This window comes from Bos taurus, chromosome 6 (genome assembly GCF_002263795.3).
Source record: "Bos taurus isolate L1 Dominette 01449 registration number 42190680 breed Hereford chromosome 6, ARS-UCD2.0, whole genome shotgun sequence".
NCBI lineage: Eukaryota > Metazoa > Chordata > Mammalia > Artiodactyla > Bovidae > Bos > Bos taurus.
Window position 1 is genome coordinate 100,816,881 of NC_037333.1, and position 20,729 is coordinate 100,837,609.

General features: G+C 40.7%; 1 protein-coding gene across 9 annotated transcripts in view; it reads left to right on the forward strand.

Moving 5' to 3' along the window:
* The window catches only part of ARHGAP24 (Rho GTPase activating protein 24), an 881,574-nt gene that overhangs the window by 811,164 nt on the left and 49,681 nt on the right, over positions 1–20,729 (forward strand). For 8 of the 9 annotated variants that reach the window (XM_024993366.2, XM_005208198.3, XM_059887611.1 and 5 more), the window contains 1 exon segment: positions 19,714–19,921. In XM_024993366.2, the coding sequence (XP_024849134.1) occupies positions 19,714–19,921 (208 nt within the window). 9 annotated transcript variants of the gene reach the window in all.

The following is a 20,729-nucleotide window of genomic DNA, read 5'->3' on the forward strand; positions in this document are numbered from 1 at the left end:
AGAAATCTTTTGTGACTCATCTTAAAGTCAGAATTTTCTAAAGTTATTACAGAATGCAGAACCAAACTGATGCTGATCCCGATAGAAGGTTGCAAATGTCACCAAAAATCTTGTTTCAAGTGTTTGTATTAATATGGCTCCTCTATACTTACTGATTGATTTTTAAAGAAATATTATAAATTTGGGCAATAAACAATAAATTTATGTGACTGAGAATTCCTTTATCCTAGGAGTTCTACTTAGTACTTCCTTGAAAATAAGTTGAGTTTTTCACTGATTAAGAATATTTTAAAATCACTCCATTAGTTCAACCTCACATTTTGTAAATTAGGTCATTAAGACCCAGTGAGAAAGAATGACTTTCAAGTGTCATATCATGAATAATATAAGTAGGAAGAAACCTTGTGTCTTCTGACTAGTGAGCTTCCTGCTTTATTACACAATAGTGTGACCTGTTACTTTCACTGTGGGACCGTGTGCTAAGTCTCTGCAATCATGTCTGACTCTCTGTGACCCTATGGACTGTAGCCCACCAGGTTCTGCTGTCCATGGAACTCTCTAGGCAAGAATACCAGAGTGGATTGCCATGCCCTCCCCCAGGGGATCTTCCCAACCCAGGAATCAAACCAGCGTCTCTTATGTCTCCTGCATTGGCAAGCACGTTCTTTGCCACTAGCACCCCCTGGGAAGCCCACAATTACACGTCCCTGTTTTATTGATAGTATATTATTCAGTACATAAAAAACAAGAGTGTTTAAAAGTGTGATAAGTAGAATGAGTATAGTTGAGTCCTTCAAAAAAATCTGAATTAATGCCATCAAGTAAGTGAAAAGACAACCCATAGAATGGGAGGAAGTATTTCCAGATCATAAATCTGATTTTGCACTTGTATCCAGAATATATATATAACTCTTACAGCTCAAAACTAAAGACAAATCAAAATTTTGACTCAATTAGAATTAATTTAAAAATGGGCAAAGACTCTGAATAAACATTTCTGCAAGGAAAACATACAAATATCCAAATAAGCACATGAAAAGATGCACAGCATTATTAGTCATCAAGGAAATAAAAATCAAAAGCACAATGAGATATTGTTTCATACACGGTAGGATTGCTGGAATCAGTAAGTTCAATAATAACAAGTATTGGTGAGGATGCGGAGAAATAGAAACCTCCCTATATTCCTGTTGGGAATGTAAAATGTAGCTGTTTTGGAAAACTTGGGCAGTTCCTCAATGATTAAACATAGAGTTACCATATGGCCCAACATTTGTAATCTTAGGTATATACCCAAAAGAAATGAAAATGTATGTCCACACGGAAAATTGTACGTCAGTATTGGTGTACTCAGTCGTTCATTTGCGTCCGATTCTTTGTGACCCCATGGACCATAGCCCACTAGGCTTCTCTGTCCATGGGATTTTCTAGGCAAGAATATAGAGTGGGTTGCCATTTCCTACTCCAGGAGATCTTCCTGACCCAGGGATCAAACCTAAATCTCCTGTGTCTCATGCATTGGCAGGCAGATTTTTTACCATTGTGCCACCTGGGAAGCTTGTACATCAATATTTATAGCAGCATTATTCCTAAATGCCAAAAAGTGGAAATGCACTAATGGATAAACAGAAAGTGGTATGTTCAAACAATGGATTAGTCAACCATAGAAAGAATGAGGTATTGATACCTGCTACAGTGCAATTGAATCTTGAAACCATGCTAGGAGGAAGAAGCCAGTCAGAAGGAGCTGTATGTGTATGTGTGTGCATGCTCAGTTGCTTTAGTCATGTCCAACTCTTTGCAACACTATGGACCACAGCCCAGCAGGCTTCTTTGTCCGTGAAATTTTCCAGGCAAGAATACTAGTGTGGGTTGCCATGCCTTTCTCCAGGAGATCTTCTCAACCTGGGGATCAAACCTGCATCTCTTGCGTCTCCTGCATTACAGGCCAAATCTTTACTGCTGAACTATAGTCCTATTTATATGAAAGTACAGGACAGAGAAATCTATAGAGACAGAAAGTAGATTACTGACTGCTTAGGGCTGGGATGGGGGAACTGCAATTATAGACAATGAAATGTCTTCTTTGCAATATATTGAAGATGCATCCAAAGGTACTACATAGACTATGATAAATCAGGGTGGAAAGTCACCTTCCAAAAGTCTTTATGGATGCCATTTAACCAATGACAGCAACAATCTTTGAGCAGTGGGAAGGAGATTGGAAGCCAACAGGTGTTTATTTGGGATTAATGATCTTGGATTCTATGATGAAGATAGGAAAGGGAAATGTATTCTCCAATGAAAAGCAATTATGACAATTCAGTGTCTATAACTGCAGTTTGACAGCCTTTGTTTTTAAAGTTACAGTTTTTCATGAGGCCCTGGAGCTTATCTTGTTCGGGTTGTTTATCCATGTAAAATATTTCTTATTTATGGTTTTTATATTGGACTTTTAATTAAAATATAGGCAACACCTGAGGAAGTTGCCTTGCTTTTCAATATTTAGAAATTAAAAACTAAGTGAAAATCATAAAATATAGACTTTGGTGTTTCTTCCTATGAAATACAACAAACTTATGATGAATACTGAGATGAAGGAAAGGAACCAGTGGAAATGCAAAAAGGAGACATCCTCTCTTAACAACCAAACCTGATAACCTAGTTCAATATTGAATCTAGATACCTCCGGTTTCTGTTACCTGATTAACTTCCCCCGATAAACAGTTGCTTCCCTATTCATAATGCTCACTGAGAAGTACATGGTATCTGCTTAAAAGTCAAATCCAAAAGTTGCGATGTCAAAACATGAATTTAACTTTGGAAAACTTTAGGGTTTTGTTTTTGTCATGTTGGTTTGTTTTTGTCTTTTTTTCTCTGGGTTCCTTTTTCACTGTTTTTGAGGCAGTGTATATGGAGGTACCCAGCCTGGGATCTGGGGAGAGTGAGAATTCCATTAGTTGTTCATTAGACCTGAATGCAGAGCCTAATTTTAGCTACTAACTAAAAACGGTTCTTCCTGTATATTTCTGTCTCCTTACGAAAAGCCTTGAGTCAGAGATGTATCAAGGCAGTAAAAATACTGAATGTAATCCTCATGATGAATAACTAGCACGTGGGCAAGCAGGGGTTAATTAAGTAGCTCTGTGGTCCTGCCTCTGACACAGACCACTGTGTCATTTCCCATAAGTGGTGTTACTCCCACCTCTAGTTTCCATACTTGTGAAATAACACTGGAGAAAAATGTTTCAACTAAGATTCAGTCCAACTCCAAAGTCCTGTGATTACATGCATTCCCTCCATACCAAGGCTCAGAGGAGAGATGTTTTCAGTCACCAAGGTGCCTCCCTCCAGCACTGCCACTGTCTTGGTGGACAGAGTTATGTATGTCACAGTTCCTTATTTTCCTAGCATCCTGCTGTGACAGGGAAAACAAAAACAACGTTTGAACCATGGGACAGAAATAATAACGATTTCCAACAGAAGTTCTCCTATCTGGGCATGCTCATCAGAGTAATGGTGATGAAGTTTCTCAAGGGAGGACCTTTGTGTAGTATTCCTCACAGCTGTTTTAACACTCCTGCTGAAAGGCTCAGAAGGCACCCAGAGGCCTGAGGGGTCAGTTGGGGTTAAAGCACTCGCATTCCCAATCTGCTCATGGAACAGCCAGGTGGATGAATGATTAACCTAGCCAGTCAATTGTTCAGTGACTAGGACCAAGGAGGTTGGTAGACGTCGGGGCTGGGGTTAAGTGGGTGCATGCAAGAGCTGGGGAAATATAAAAACAGGATCAATTTTCAAACCACAGCCAGAGAAATAAATATTTAAATGTATAAACACACATAAGAACCCGTTTTAGTTATAAATAAATATATATATATGTAAAGGAGTTAACTTGTTTTGTGGTTATACTTGCAGATTCCTTGTTGCTATGTCTTGAATATTTTTCTGTTTCACACACACGTGTATATAAACACACATATTTTTTGCTTTTTTTAAAGTTTTTTTTTTAATATGGACCATTTTTAAAGTCTTCACTGGCTTTGTTACCATATCGCTTCTGTTATTTATGTTCTCTGTTTTTTTGGCCACAAGGCATGTGGGATCCTAGTTCGCTGCCCAGGGATGGGACCCAAACCCCCTGGGTTGAAAGGTGAGTCTCAACCACTGTGCCTCCAGGGAAGTCCCTACACCCATAGGTTTTAATGATATGCACATTGAGATCGGCACTCACAAATAGATTCAGTGGCAAAGTACCTGGAAAAAAAAAATCTTGTGTAGGAATGGAATAAATGCAGAAAGGAAAGGTCAAAAAGTTGACCCCTGGTGGGGATGGTTTGGGGCTGAGGCAGCCAGCTGTGAAGGTATGTAGAGGAATAGACCGGCCAGGGGAGGCAGCGGCAAAGTCAGAGGAAGAAACCAGGGGTTCACACGGCCGCGTGGCATTTCCCTCCTCCCCCTCGCACTGTTGTGACTGCACCTGCTGCATGTGACCACGGGCACTGACGGCAGCCGCAGCCACGGCGCGGAAAGGGCGGCTGCAGCCCTGCCAGCTCCCGCCCAGCTCTCACTGAGAAAAGGGGACCAGGAGCGGGACAAGGGGGAGGAAAAGCTCCCTGAGCAGCTGCCTCCAACAGGGATCCTCCGAGGAGCCTTCCTGGAACGGGGCACTGGGACTGTTCTGACGTGGTGGTTCCCTGGAGAGCCCCGGGAGTTTAAAGACAGAAGGGAGAAGCCCGCCGAGAGCATCAAAGGCTGAGGGGTACTGTAAAAGGACCAAGGGAGTTTTTTGAAAAGAATCTCTCATGCATCGAAATGCCTTCTGGAGAAGGTGCCATTATCAGCCTCCCCTTTTGCTCAGATGAAAGGAGCCGGCAAGGACGGTCCTGAAGTATATCCCTCAGGGGCCTTGTGGTCATTGTTCCTCTTGCCCCCGGCTCATGGCTATTTGCTGACCTTTCCAGAGGAACCTCAGTACCCCCCCAGTTCCAGCTGAGAAGCCAGTTCTCAATTAAAAAATAAAAAAATTTAACAATCCTGCTGTCTGAATGGGAGGTGCAGCTTGCTTGCTGTGGTTCTTTTTGCTGTGGCATTTTGGAATGTCTGCAGAAACTTTAAAAAGAAACAGCCTCCAGAACTCTCGGGATTAGGCAAGAGAAAAGGAAATTATTATTTTGGGGGGCCAAAAAAGAAGTAAATAAGAGGGGGTAACTTGTCCCCCATCCAGGACCTGGCTGATCAAAATCTTCAAGTTCTAGGAAACCGCGCTTCAAACCTAACAAGCATGAGGCAGAGTGGCTGTGGAGTCCTGAGATCGTCCAGAGGCAGGTTTTAAAGGAAGCCTGAACCGGGTTCAGAACTCTGGCCTGTATGATGCCTGAAGACCGAAATACTGGGGAGCGCCCCTCAGGTGCCTTGGCGTCTACTACTTTCATTCCTAAAACTACATACCGAAGAATCAAACGGTGTTTTAGTTTTCGGAAAGGTAGGTAGATAATATGTTCATGTCCTTAAAAAAAAATGTACAGATATTTTCTGATGCTTAAAAGTCAGTTTATGCTCAGACAAAATGCGAATTTGGAAACCAAGAGTTTAAAACTGCACTAGAGTGGTTTATAGGTGGTTTTGCTTGTCTGCACGTACTTCTGGAGGCGCCTATTGATCTGTTTGTTACTGTCTGTGAATGGGTCGGGTGGGCGGGGCTTAAAGAACGGTGGTCCTATGGGATCACCTTGACAGCCGGAGAACAAGCAAGCTGGCCCCACCATGCTGAGGGGAGGGCCCAAGGCTGCCTTGGGCTGTTCCCAGACCCACATCCAGCAGCCCTGGTGTTCCCCCTTGAGATGAGTCCCTGTCAAGTCTCTGTCCTGTGCTCCCATCAGATCACTTTGATTCTGTCTGCCTGCCCTTGCCTCACCTTCCCTAATGAGAAAATTTTAGTAATCACTTTATCTGTAGTGACTCTTTTTCAGGAGGCTTTCAATCATATTGATTAACACTGATTAGAAATAGGGGTCACCTTGACTTTCCAAATATATCAGAAGGTGGCATTGGGAGAGGGCAAAGATATGAACGATCAGGAACAAGGAGTGGGAAAATTAGAGTTTATGATCAGTAAAAGAAACTGTTTCAGAAATGACTTGTGTAGGGGGAGTTAAAGGGTACAAAATAATAAAGAATATTTCTAGAAAATGTTTATGTATCAAAATATTTTAAAATGTCCTTTGACTTAAAAATGGGAGTAATTAAATCAAATTATTTAACTTGGAACTAGGTTATTATAATTTTAAAGTTGTGTATGCTAAGTTAATAACTTAATCAGAAGCCGATTTGAGTAACATCTAATATGGTTCCTTCTCCCCTTTTTGCTTTGATTTGCCCATTGATTAACATTCTCTATACAGTAATTAGCAAAAAATAGAAGAAAAAAGCCATATTTAAAGCAGGATATAGTGGGAACTTTAAAAAACTAAACCTCATTCCTTCTGAATCTTTTCCTTTGAGCAGTTAATATCTGGTTGTAATCATTATCATATATTATAAGCAAGGAATTGAGTGTTAATTTATATTGCTCTCTCATCCACAAAGACAATTAAATGAGAGATACGTCTCATATTTTACAGATCTCTAGAGATCTTGTGGTTACTGTAAGATTGCATCATTGATAGAGGAATTGACAATGAAACTGAAAAAAGCTAGGAATTCATTGCTTCAAGGACATCCCCTCTTCTGCTCCCTCCACCCATCAGCAACTAAATTGGGTTTATCCAAACAAGGAGAGAAGGTCTAATTTCCTGGTTATCACTGCTCATTTGTAACACGGAATGTTCTGGGGAACAATTACTTTATCTTTGAAACACAAAGTGGGTTTTTTATGTTTTGCACTTTCTGTCTTGTCGTGAGCTATAGCACTTCTCCAAGAATCCTGGCTAGCCCTGCTATTCATTATGCCCCCTTCCCTCTCTCCTGAAATATCAGCAAGGGAAGGCAATGCTGAAAAAAAAAAAAAAAAAAAAACATGGGCAGGCTGGCAAAGGGCAGCCACAGAGTGGGAATAGCGTCCATTTATCATCTCCCGTGGGCTATTTTTAAATGATTGTCCTTGCCTCTGCGAAGTCTTGGTAATCTGAGGAATGTTGAGCATTTGAGTCAAGGATTAACAGATTTTTAATTGACAAAGCTGCATTCTGGTCACTGTCAGAGGAGACTTACCGGAAGCGTTCAGCTGTTTTCTAAGTTCCTTCTCCCCTTCTGCTGAGCCCTGCATACCAGCCTCTCCCAGGTCACTGCTCAGCCAGCTAGGCAGTGAGGCTTTGGAGGAAACAGTGCCAGGCTGTGGCTGTGAGACTGTGTCTGTGCGGCACTAGCCAGTCCCTTCAGCAGCAGCGTCCAGCGGAGAGTTAGATCTTTATTCAAGGTCCTGCACTGAAAAGAATGAACTTTTCTTTCAATCCCAGGTTCCCAAGCCATGCTACCTTAAGAAAAGAGTGTCACTTTGTTCTTTGTGTCATCCCCTGGGTGCTCTGGGAGTTCTAGAAGTGGATGGGGGTTTCGGAGTTCCTCTCTCAAGCCTCTTAGAAAGTATCCCCTGAAATCCTTTCAGGAATCATGGGAAGGCATCCAGAAGTGAAAAATGGTGACATGTCTGCTTTTCCTGATCCATATTTAAAACATATTCTCTCTGTTGTCCTGGCTAGGCTGACAGAATGGATAGGCTTTCAGAATGCAGAGGGGAGTTGGACTGAAGTTTCCAGAGGTCTGTGGGGATTGCAGCTTCTATACTGAGCCAGTGGAGCTCACTGCTCAGCCATCCTTTCTCTTTCAGACCTCTTCTGTCCTTTACTGTTCTTTCCATCTCTGCTTCTTTCTTTAGGTACTAATAGGGGTCTCCCCTGGAGAAGGCAATGGCAAACCACTCCAGTGTTCTTGCCTGGAGAATCCCAGGGACAGGAGAGCCTGGTGGGCTGCTTTCTATGGGGTCGCTAAGAGTCGGACACGACTGAAGTGACTTAGCAGCAGCAGCAGCTGCTTTTCTGGAGAAGGCAATGGCAACCCACTCCAGTACTCTTGTCTGGAAAATCCCATGGACGGAGGAGCCTGGTGAGCTGCAGTCCATGGGGTCGCTAAGAGTCGGGCACGACTGAGTGACTTCACTTTCACTTTTCATTTTCACGCATTGGAGAAGGAAATGGCAACCCACTCCAGTACTCTTGCCTGGAGAATCCCAGAGATGGAGGAGTCTGTTGGGCTGCCGTCTATGGGGTTGCACAGAGTCAGACAGGACTGGAGCGACTTAGCAGTAGCAGCAGCAGGGATCTCCCCAGGTGGCACAGTGGTAAAGAATCTGTCTGCCAATGCAGAAGACATGGGTTCCATTCCTGGGTCAGGAAGATCCCCTGCAGGAGGATATGGCAACCCACTCCGGTATTTTTGCCTGGAAAATCCTCATGGACAGAGGAGCCTGATGGGAAACAATCCATAGAGTCACATAGAGTTGGACATAACTGAAGCGACTGAGCACACGTGCATGCACACACACACACATACACAAGGGTCTCAGAACATGCTTTCCCAGTGGTTTTAAAAATTGAGGGAATGTGAACCATCTATCAGGCAGGAAGCTGGGGAGAGTGGTGCTTTGTTGGATTTATGTTCTGCTGAGATAAAGGTTAGAATGTATTTTTTACTATTTTAAACTTTATTTTTTTTACCTCCATAAGACTAATATTGAATATACACAGCATAACTCATCTTTTGATTACTTGGGGGTGCATAACATTTTGGATCCTGATGTCAGTGAAATTTCTAGTCAGAAAGGGCTGGCTGGTTTATGATTGTTGTGATCACAGGACATACCAAAGTACAATTTTATGCCCTAACTTTATCTTGTCTTTTTCTCGAGTTGCTCTCTTCTTGGAGATATGTCATCATTAATTCCCCAGTTGTTCTCCTGACACATACCATAGCCATTTAGTTATTGTTGTTTAGTAACTAAATCATGTCCAATTCTTTGCAACCCCATGGACTGTAGCCCACCAGGCTTCTCTGTCAATGAAATTTCCCAAGGGAGAATACTGGAGTGGGTTGCCATTTCCATCTCCAATAACCATTTGTGGTCATGCCATATTGCTTCTGTGGGCTTCCCAGGTAGCACTAGTGGTAAAGAATCCATCTGCCAATGTAGGAGACAAAAGAGATCCCTGGATTGGGAAGATCTCCTGGAGAAGGAAATGGTAACCCACTCCAGTATTCTTACCTGGAAAATTCCATGGACAGAGGCACCTGGAGGGCTGCAGTTTGTGGGGTCACAAAGAGTTGGACACAACTTAGCAACTTAAGAGCAACATATTGCTTTTTCCTTCCTTATATACTTTCAGCTTCATTTCTGTTTCCATTGCCTTAGTTGTTTGTGCCTTTATCGTTTCAAGCACACAACTGACTTTTTAAAAATTTATTCATTTTTCATTGCAGGATAACTGCTTTAAAATGTTGTATTGGTTTTAGTGTTGTCCTCTGATTCATCAACATGAATCAGCCATATATATTTCTATATATCCCCTCCTCTTGAACCTCCCTCCAACCTCCCACCCCATCCCACCCTGCTAGGATGTCGCAGAGCACCAGACTGAGCTCCCTGGGTCAGGTAGCCAATTCCCACTGGCTGTCTGTTTTACATACTGTGGTGTATGTTTCAATGCTTCTCTCTCGGTTCATTTCACACTCTCTGTATCCCGTTGTGTCCATAAGTCTGTTCTCTATGTCTGCATCTCTACTGCTGCCTTACAAATATGTTCATCAATACCATTTTTCTAGATTCCATATATATGCATTAATATATGATGTTTTTCTCTTTTCAACTTACTTCACTAGTATAACAGACTCTAGTAGAACTGACTCTGATTCTTCCTTTTATGGCTGAATAATATGTCATTGTATTAATATATGTGCACCACATCTTCTTTATCCCCTTTTATCTATTAATGGTCATCTAGGTTGCTTCCATGTATTGGCTCTTGTAAATTGTTGTTGTGGTTCAGTTGCTAAGTTGTGTCTGACTCTTTGCGGCCCCATGGACTGCAGCATGCCAGGCTTCCCTGTCCTTCACCATCTCCCAGAGTTTGCTCAAATTCATGTCCCTTGTGTTAGTGATGCTATCCAACCATCTCATCCTCTGATGTCCCCTTCTCCTCTTGCCCTCAATTTTTCCCAGCATCAGGGCCTTTTCCAGTGAGCTGGCTCTTCACATCAGGTGGCCAAAGTGTTGGAACTTCAACTTCAGCACCAGTCCTTCCAATGAATATTCAGTATTATTTCCTTTAGGATTGACTGGTTTGGTCTTGCAGTCCAAGGAGCTCTCAAGCATCTTCTCCAGCACCACAGTTTGAAAGTATCAGTTCTTCAGTTCTCATCTTCTTTATGGCCCAACTCTCACATCCATACCATACCTGACTGACTACTGGAAATATCATAGCTTTGACTATATGGACCTTTGTTAGCAAAGTGATGTCTCTGCTTTTTAATATGCTGTCTAGGTTTGTCTTAGCCTTTCTTCCAAGGAACAAACATCTTAGAAGCACAAAACTGATTTTAACCTTAAAAGTGGCTCTTCAAGACAGCATCCATCCTCACCTCTTTTTACCCTCAATATTGTTCACACGTTTCATACAGTTAATTTGCTAAGGGTCATCCAACCGATATTCATCAAACAGTACTGTTGAGCAGTGTTCCGCAGCTCAGAAATGTTTTATGAGTTCCTGTTGCTCCCAGGAGGATGTCCTGACTATTTCATGTCATTATCAAGGCCTTCTAAGCAACTACAACTGTTCCCACGTCCCCAGACTGGCCCCACTTTCCTCCCTGAACCTATCTCCTATACCACTGCTTTGCTTCTGTCCGTTGTCCCTCCTCTGCAGGCTGTCCACACTTTCTTCAAGTCATTGTTGGCTCTCACTTCTTCATCAGGCTGTCTCTGTTCACCTCTTGTATTCTTTACTCTGTAGTCCTTGTATTTACTGTTTTAAATTTATTTATTTTTGACCGCACTGAATCTTCATTGCTGCGTGGCTTTTTCTCCAGTTGTAGGGAGTGGAGGCTGCTCTAAGCGGTGCGTGGACTTCTCACTGTGGTGGCTTCTCTTGTTTCGGAGCACAGGCTGTAGGGCTCAGGCTTCAGTAGTTGTGGCACGTGGGCTTAGTAGCAGCAGCTTCTGGGCTCTAGAGCACAGGCTCAATAGTTGTGGTACACGGGCTTCGTTGCTCAGTAGCATATGGAATCTTCCCGCACCAGGGATCCGACTCATATCTCCACCAGGGAAGCCCTCCCTTATATGTCTTGCATGCTGCCATCAGGCCACTTTATCTTCATATCTATCTTCAAGTGCTCTAAACACATTTTTGATAAGATATATATATATGTGTGTGTGTATACATATATATATGTGCATGTGTGTGTTGACATATATATTATATATGTATTTGTTTATTTCTTCTGAAAGATAAAAACAGCAATAGGTCTTTTCAGTCCACGATTTAAGATTTATTGCAAACTGGTGACGTACAGTGTTATAACCTACTAGTTCATAGGCAATAACAGAATAGAATATCTTTATAGAAACAATGAATACAACCAATAATTTTTTAAGTTAGTTGTATATTTTGGATATTATAATCACATTTATGGAAGTTGATTTGTCCAACAGAATGCTGCTATTTAAATCCATATAATTTTAAATGGTGCTGTGAGTATTAATAGCTCATCAGTTCACACATCACAGTTTTACAGAGTCACCTACCAAGTGATTCTGGGGGTGAGAAAGCAGACAAAACAGGTTGCCTGGAATCTGTGAGCTCACACCCTCCTTGAGGATAAGGAAGCATAAATAAAAGTAATTGTTTAATATATAAAAAGCACTACAACAAATTATGTATGAATTCTGAGGAGCTTATGAGTAAGAAGATGTACTATGGGTTCATCTGGAAAGGCAGTGATTCATATGAACGTGAAATCAGATTTGATCTTTGGAAGTTATGGAAAGACATTTTCTACTACATAATCCTAAGAGAGTGGTCAGTGTTCCTGTGAAAAAACTGTATGTCTGAATTGAATTAATATATCCAGTAGAAAAGAAAGACTTTTAGAATCATATACACTCGTGTTCCTATCCCAGATCTACTGCTTTCTGTATGTATGACTTTAGGTAACCTTGCATCTCTGAGGCTGTTTATAGAAGGGAGATGCCCTTGTAGAATGTCTGTGAGTGTCAAATAAGAAAATGTGTGTAAATTCTGTGGCTTGGTACCTGGATGTAAATGATGAGTTTAATTACTCTGCTAATTATTCTGCCGGTCTAAGACCAATGCTACCAGGTCACTATTTGCACATGATTACACTTTCTTAATGATTTCAAGACTTTATTTTTCTCCCTTGTTCCCCATTCTGACAAGGAGAGTCAAGCTTTTACCAAATTCTTTGGTTGTTATATAGATTCTGAGCTTCTTGAATTCAAAGGTTTCTATTCATGTGAGGTTTGTTGGCTACTTAGAAACTGCTGGTGGGAGACCAAAGTAAGCCTTGGCTGACTTTGCTTCTTAGTCCTGTACTATGTCTTTTATTTTGGTTTGTCCATTTACCATGGGCATATGTTCATTTTTAATTGAAAATTATTACAATCCTGGTCACACCAAGACTTACTCTGCTAGCAGGGTTGCAGTAAATAGAAATATAAGTAAAAGCAAATTCTCTATATGACTTGGCAGTAATCTATGGAATGGGAGGGTCAAGGAACTCTGAAAAATAGTTGATGGTAGAAAATTTATGTAATGACCAAGAAATTGGCTAACTTGTACCTTTTTCATCAACAAAGACTTTTTTCTTTTCAAGTTTTTGTAGAAATCAGTACCACAACCTGTGAAGTCTTGATAAGTTTCATTTTACCTTGGAGTTATTCATTTATTTCCTTTAATTGAGGGGGTTAAGTATTTTGTTTTAATGCCTATATTAATTCCACAGATGTTTATGGAACACTCAATCCTTACCCACTTTGGTATTGAGTTCCAGAGAATAAGCCAGTGTGCCTAAGTCCATTCAAGCTGCTATAACAAAATGCCACATCCTGGGTGACTTCTAAACAATAGAAATTTATTTCTCATGGTTCTGAAGGTTCAAAGACTGAGATAAAGCCAGCATGACTGGGTTCCAATGAGCTCCCTCTTCTGGTTTGAGACTGTCCACTTACTTGTTACATTCTCAAGGAGTAGAAAGAAAAAGAGCGAGCTCTCTGGGGTCCTTTTTATAAAGGTATTTGGGTTGGCCAAGAAGTTCATTCAAGTCTTTCATAACATCTTATGGCAAAACTCAAACTAACTTTTTGGCCAGCCCAATGCTGATCCCACTCATGAGAACTTTACACTCATGACCTAGGGTGAAAGGTGAAAGGGTTAGTCACTCAGTCATGTCTGACTCTTTGTGACCCCATGGACTGTAGCTCACTAGGCTCCTCTGTCCATGGTATTCTCCAGGCAAGAATACTGGAGTGGGTTGTCATTCCTTTCTCCAGGGGATCTTCCCGATCCAGGGATCAAACCTGGGTCTCCTGCATTGCAGGCAGATTCTTTACCATCTGAGCCACCAAGGGGAAGGGATACTCATGATCTAATCACCTCTCAAAAGCCCTGCCTCCAAAAGTCATTCCCATAGGAATTAGATTTTCAACATAGAAATTTGGGAGGGACACTAACATTCATACCAGGACACATGATAGAAGGAAGTATGAGCCTTGGAGTCCTTCACATCTGTCACAAATCTCAGTTCAGTCCTTGTGTCTGAAGAACCTTAAGAAATTTACTCAAACTTCCCTTCAGTTTATAAAATAAACAGTAGTATAAACTGTTATCCAGCATCATTTTTAATAATTATAAATGTAGACTATTGTCATCTTATAATAATTGTGAAAGTATAATCTTTTTTTATTTTTTAAACAATCCTTTTTTGACTGGTGGCGAACTAGTCCAGTGTGGATAAGGATCTAAATAAATAATTAGAAAATGATATGTTAATAAATCAAAGAAGAAACATAACAAGTTTGTGACTGGGATGGGTATGAGGTAATGTTTATAAGGACTTAACACAGGAGATTCGGAGAAGGCAATGGCACCCCACTCCAGTACTCTTGCCTGGAAAATCCCGTGGATGGTGGAGCCTAGTAGGCTGCAGTCCATGGGGTCGCTAAGAGTCGAACACGACTGAGCAACTTCCCTTTCACTTTTCATTTTCAGGCATTGGAGAAGGAAATGGCAACCCACTCCAGTGTTCTTGGCTGGAAAATCCCAGGGACGGGGGAGCCTGGTGGGCTTCCATCTATGGGGTTGCACAGAGTCGGACACGACTGAAGCGACTTAGAAACAGCAGCAGCAGCAACACAGGAGATTATATGAGTTGAATTTTTCAGGATAAGTTTTCCTAGGCTGACTCTTGACAATATGACTTATGTTCTACCAGGACACCCAAAGATATAATAAGTCATAACACACATAGGAAACAACAAATAGTTCAATATAGTTACCGAGTAGGTTGTTTTTAAGGGAGCAGCAGTAATGAGGGTGAATATGGCCCAGAACCCGGCATGGAAAGGGCGCTACCTAAACGCCTGTTGATTGAATTGTCAATGAAGCGGCAGAGACTGGATTACAGAGACTATGTTTCCTGAAAAGGCTTCCAGGTGGTTCAATGGTAAAGAATCCACCTGCGAATGCAGGAGATGCAGGTTCCATCCCTGGGTCGGGAAGATCCCCTGGAAGATGAAATGGCAACCTGCTCCAGTATTCTTGCCTGAAAAATGCCATTAACAGAGGATCCTGTTGAGCCACAGCCCATGGGTTTGCAAAGAGTCAGACATGACTGAGCACACACACATTTCATGAAAAGGAGCTTGGTTAGCCAGTGGGTACCATTGGAAGAAATTAAACAAAAAAAGTGACGTGATCTGATTTAAATATTATGACTATCACTATGGCAACACTTGCCTGACTTGGGAACTTGGCTCTATAAAAGTCAGTTAAGAAGTATTGAGGATCTAATGGCAATGAGTTTGGAAGGGACCGATGTGGTCATTAAATGAGGGTTATGAAGGAAGGTGCAATCTAGGTCCATTCTCAGATGGCCCTTCAAATGTTTGGGGGGATCACTGGTTCTCAGAACCAAAATCAGGATTATAGGAAGTGTGACAGGTTTTGAAGAAAAATAATTCAGAAAGTTTAAAAAATTTTGAGTTTGACAATGTTTTGAGATACCCATGTTGAGGGGTCTAATAGGCACTTGGAAATCCAGTGCAAGAGGGGCCCAGATTGAGATACAAATCTGGGAGTAATTGTTACACCATGAGACTGAGTATAATCCAACAAAGAAATTGTGTAAAGTGAGGTGAAAACTAAGCTGTGGACAGAATCCAGAGGACCAGCAAACTTATAAGAAGGGTGTAGTAGATTGTATAGTCAAGAAGGAGACTAGAAAGAATGTTCTGTAAGGCAAGAATTATATAAGATGTGAGAAGTATCAGTAAGAAGAGTGAGATTGATGGTTTATAAAGGGAGTGAACCATAAAGTACTGCAAAAAATAAATCTGTCAATGATTTGGCAACTAGGTAGTTATTGGTAATTATTCTGAAAGCTCTTTTAGTGAAATGGTGGTGTCAGAGGCCATATTGTAACAGATCAGCAAGAAGATGGGAAGTGATTAAATGGAGCCAGTGTTATACCTAGTTTGGAATCAAGGAACAAACTGAATAATTACAAAGCATAAAGAGTCCAAAGATGTTTGGCTTTGTATTTTATTTATTTATTTATGCGATGAGTAGAATTTGAATATACTTTTCTGATCACACTCAGTGATCCCACAGGCTGCCTCTAGCTGTGGAGTATATAATCTACATATAAAGAAAGAACCTCACAAATCCTGAAGCTATTTAGATTTTCTATATTTTTTTTTTTCCTCTCTGTGTCTCCCTCCAGCTGAAACAGCCGCCCAAAGATATAATAAAATCACCTGTGTAATTTATTTTCTCAGTCTAGTGGAAAGTCAAGTCCTGAATGACGCTGTATGACACCATCAGTGTATTTCCAGGGGGAAATATGCATAACAAACTGTTGTCACCCAGAAATTCCAAGGATGCTTTTGTTAGGGAAAGTGAAACGTCTCTGAGAATTTAGCTGGGCATAGCTGGAACTGCTTGCAAGACTCACACCACAGGGAATATTCTTGTTAATAATCTACTAATCGGTGCGTCCTCTTCTTCATGCTGCTAGCTGGGGATAGCTCACGACCTTTGTGCTTTTTTGTTGTTGTTAATTTTAAAACTTGAAGTTTAAATGTTGAAGTTCTAGCTAAAGCAGCTTCTTTTATTGGAGTATAATTGCTTTACAATGCTGTGTTAGTTTCTGCTGTACAATGAAGTGAATCAGCCATATGTATACATGTATCCCCTCTCCCTTGAACCTCCTTCCCACCCCACCCCCAGTCTCACCTCTCTAAGTCTCCACAGAGTACAGAGCTGAGCTCCCTTTGCTATACAGCAGATTCCCACTACCTATCTATTTTAGACATGGTCGTGTATATATGTCAGTCCCAATCTGTCAGTTCATTGCTCCTTCCCTTTCCCCCTCTACCTGTGCCCTTAGCTCCATTCTCTATTTCTGCAACTCCTGTTTTCCCCTGTGCTTCCTTGGTGGTTCACATGGTAAAGAATCCACCTGCAACGAGGGAGACTTGAGTTCTATCCCTGGGTTGGGAAGATCCCCTGGAGAAGGGCATGGCAACCTACTCCAGTATTCTGGCCTGGAGAATCTCCATGGACAAATGGCCTGGCAGGCTACAGTCCATGGCTTGCAAAGAGTCATACATGAGTGAGTGACTAAGCACACAATTTCTCCCTGGCTTCTACACCAAAACCAAAAAATTCTTATACAGAAGTTGTTTCACCGTCTACCTTTGCAAGTCAGAGACCTTTGGAACATTCTATTTCCAATGCTACAGACTGGGGGGTATACAACTAATCATTACCTAATGCTTTGCAAGACTGGATAAACAGCAGAAAATTACTGTTTTCCCCACAGGAATTCTAAGCATGTGTACATATTATCTACATACTAAAACTATCTTACATATTCTGTTGCTAAATAGGTATGCTGCTACTGCTGCTAAGTCGCATCAGTTGTGTCCGACTCTGTGCGACCCCATAGATGGCAGCTCACTAGGCTCCTCTGTCCCTGGGATTCTCCAGGCAAGAATACTGGAGTGGGTTGCCATTTCCTTCTCCAGTGCATGAAAGTGAAAAGTGAAAATGAAGTCACTCAGTCGTGCCCGACTCTTAGTGACCCCATGGTCTGGAGCCTACGAGGCTCCTCCGTCCATGGGATTTTCCAGACAAGAGTACTGAAGTGGGTTGCCATTGCCTTCTCCAGAAAAGCAGCTGCTGCTGCTGCTAAGTCACTTCAGTTGTGTCCGACTCTGTGCGACCCCATAGATGGCAGCCCACTAGGCTCCTCTGTCCCTGGGATTCTCCAGGCAAGAACACTGGAGTGGGTTGCCATTTCCTTCTCCAATGCATGAAAGTCAAAAGTGAAAGTGAAGTTGCTCAGTCGTGTCCAAGTCTTCGTGACCCCATGGACTGCAGCCTACCAGACTCCTTCATCCATGGGATTTTCCAGGAAAGAGTACTGGAGTGGGTGCCATTGCCTTCTCCAGCTGTGTAACTAACCTTATGTATTTAATCTCTCTCAGTTTCCTCAGGTATAATATAGCTACCATGTATATTTATTATGGAAATAAGAGAATACATGTCAACAACTTAGTGCATGTTAGGTACTTAATGCATGAAGGAATGTTAGGGGCTCTTGGCTTTTAGTTTGTTGCTATACTTAAGAAAATTCTTATCATACAGGCAAGCCTATGTGTAACGGGGAAAAAAAGAAAACCAGAATACCCATCTAAAGCAAAACTTACTGTATCCTTTATCACCTCCCTGAGTTTTGGGGGCATAAAGGACCCTGATCAGAAAAGCATGCTTGCCTGTTTTTCATTACTGTGTAAAACTAAATCTTGGCAGTTTGGTTCTAATTTGTAGCACACATTGAGGTTGAACTGGCACATCTTTAATAGATTTTTCTGCTGGATTTAGGGAGATACCTTATGTATTAATAATGTGTCAGTCCAAAAGAAAAAGAAGTGAAAAATCAGATAGATAGGATTTATTCCCTAATGTTGACATGATTTTTTTATTTAATTTATAAGTGCCTCTGAAAGCCTATCTCCTTAATTTTGGCAGGATAGAATCCAAACATTCCAAGCAAGAAAGCACAAAAGAGCTCCATAGAGAAAGAGTCAGTGTTCTTCATTCATAATCAATTTTAAGCTTTGTTATTAAAATAACTAAAAGAGTTTCAAATCATTATCACCACTTCATAAAATATCAGACACTGCCTCAAGTAACAGAAAATCCAGAGGTCAGTGATTCCAGTTTTAACATACCATTATCGAGAAACTGCTTGTTGTAAAGTCTACAACCTCAGCTAATTTCCAATTGTTTTATATGCACTTAAATATTAACATCAAATCATTCAACCCTTTTTCCTAAAAGGAATATGTTAGTGCTAGACTTGATACCAGGTGGAGAATAGTTTCATTTGTTGTGTTTTTCTTGCTGCCTAGGCTAGGAATATTCTCTTTGGTAGCAAGTGTTTATTGCATGGAATGTGATGGTTTTACTTTACTGAATCCGTACATAAATTTTTTTACCGATAGAGAAGTAAAGCATATGTTCTTATTGTTAAATCCTGAATTTAATGGTTTTGAAATAATTCCCCAAACATTCCAGAGTCTTACATAGTTTCAACATGCACCACTAATTTTTCTTCCCCTTTTATGAAACTCGTTAGGCCATTAAAACCTTTCAGTAATATTCATCCCATCTGGGAACATTGGAATCATATTTGCTTTGGCTTCTTTTCTTCCTCTGTTCTCATTGGTTGGTTATTTTTCCAAGTTCTAAGTCATATTAGTACATTTTAGAGGCATTGTTTCTTAATCAGTGGGGTACCAAGGATTAAGAGTGGGGATATTCAGCCCCAAATGCATGTACAAAGAAATGCATCATTTGTAAGTATTTAAAAATCATGAATAAAACTGGCCAAAATGGTTTTGATTTTTATCACCCCCATGTGCTGTTAATTCTAGACAATATGTAATCAGATACTCATTCTTGTTAGGAAAAACCACCATGACCCTGTCTCCTCACTTTTGGAACATAGAGCTTCATAATTCAATTTTTTTCTTTCCAGTAAATTAATAGTTTAAGATTTTTAAAGAGCAGACACTGTCTGAAATATTTTATATGGGTGAAAATTCTGTGTCTCTTTTCATGGTTTATCACGTTGATTATAATCATGGCATCATCACTTGATTAAAAACAAAAGGTGCCATTTTATTTAAAAAAGAAAAAGAAAACAAAAGTGAAGGGAGAATTCTCTTGTGGTCCAGCAGTTAGAACAAAGGAGTAGCAGGAGTTGTTGTTCAGTCGCTAAGTCGTGTCCACATCTTTGCCACCCTATAGACTGCAGGGAGCCAGGTCTCCCTGTCCTTCACTATCTCCCAGAGGTTGCTTAAACTTACGCAGTAGGAACAGATGAATCTCTCAAATTCATTGTGACCCTTTATTTCTCCAGGCATTTTCGGACAGAAACTGGAAGATACTGTTCGCTATGAGAAGAGATATGGGAACCGCCTGGCTCCAATGTTGGTGGAGCAGTGCGTGGACTTCATCCGACAAAGGGGGCTGAAGGAAGAGGGTCTCTTCCGACTGCCAGGCCAGGCTAACCTGGTCAAGGAACTGCAGGATGCTTTTGACTGTGGAGAGAAGCCGTCATTTGACAGGTAGATTTCAAGATTTTACTAATCATCCTTCACTGAGACTCTAACTAAACTAAAAGGTTGCTGTGAGCTGAAATGGCGTAACTTGAATTGATACTGTCACAGTTTAGAAGATGAATTATATGGCCTCGCAAAGATGGATTGTGTTTATTAAGTTACAGAATCAAAAATGTGGTATTAGGTGTCTTTCTCTGCTATGCTTTTCCCCCTTTAATACATTATTATTTATTCTTTTCCTTCGGTCTCGAATCAAAGATTAAACTTTCGCATTGGAAAAGTGAATTTTTGAAATAGCAGCCTTCTCTTGTTTGATGTTTCTTTGAATTCTTTCAGATGAAGAATATTTAAAGTGTTGATCAACAGCTTGGGATATTAACAATGTAATTACAAGCATTGTGTCTTAAATATATAGCCACACCCTAATCTAGAATAGATTTGCAAGGAAGCAAGGAAAAGTATATAGCTTGGTGCAATTTAGAAAACAAAGTTATAGCGAAGAATGCATAAAGCACCCGTAACTCCACTAATGAGTTAAACACTGAAAATATTTTGTTAATTACCTCTTCATTTTTTTTAATTCAACAGAAACAAGTTTTTTTTTTCATATCAATAGTTGAAAAATGCCTTTATGCCAACATATTCTAATTTAACATCTGATCATTGGCAAACTCTATAAGCATAATTTTTAATAATCATTTCACTCTGTAGCTATGTCACATATAACTACTTCAGTAATGTTGAACATTTATATTGTGACTTTTCTCACTATTAGAGGTAATCATGTAGTGTACTTTCTCTTTGAAAGTATAGA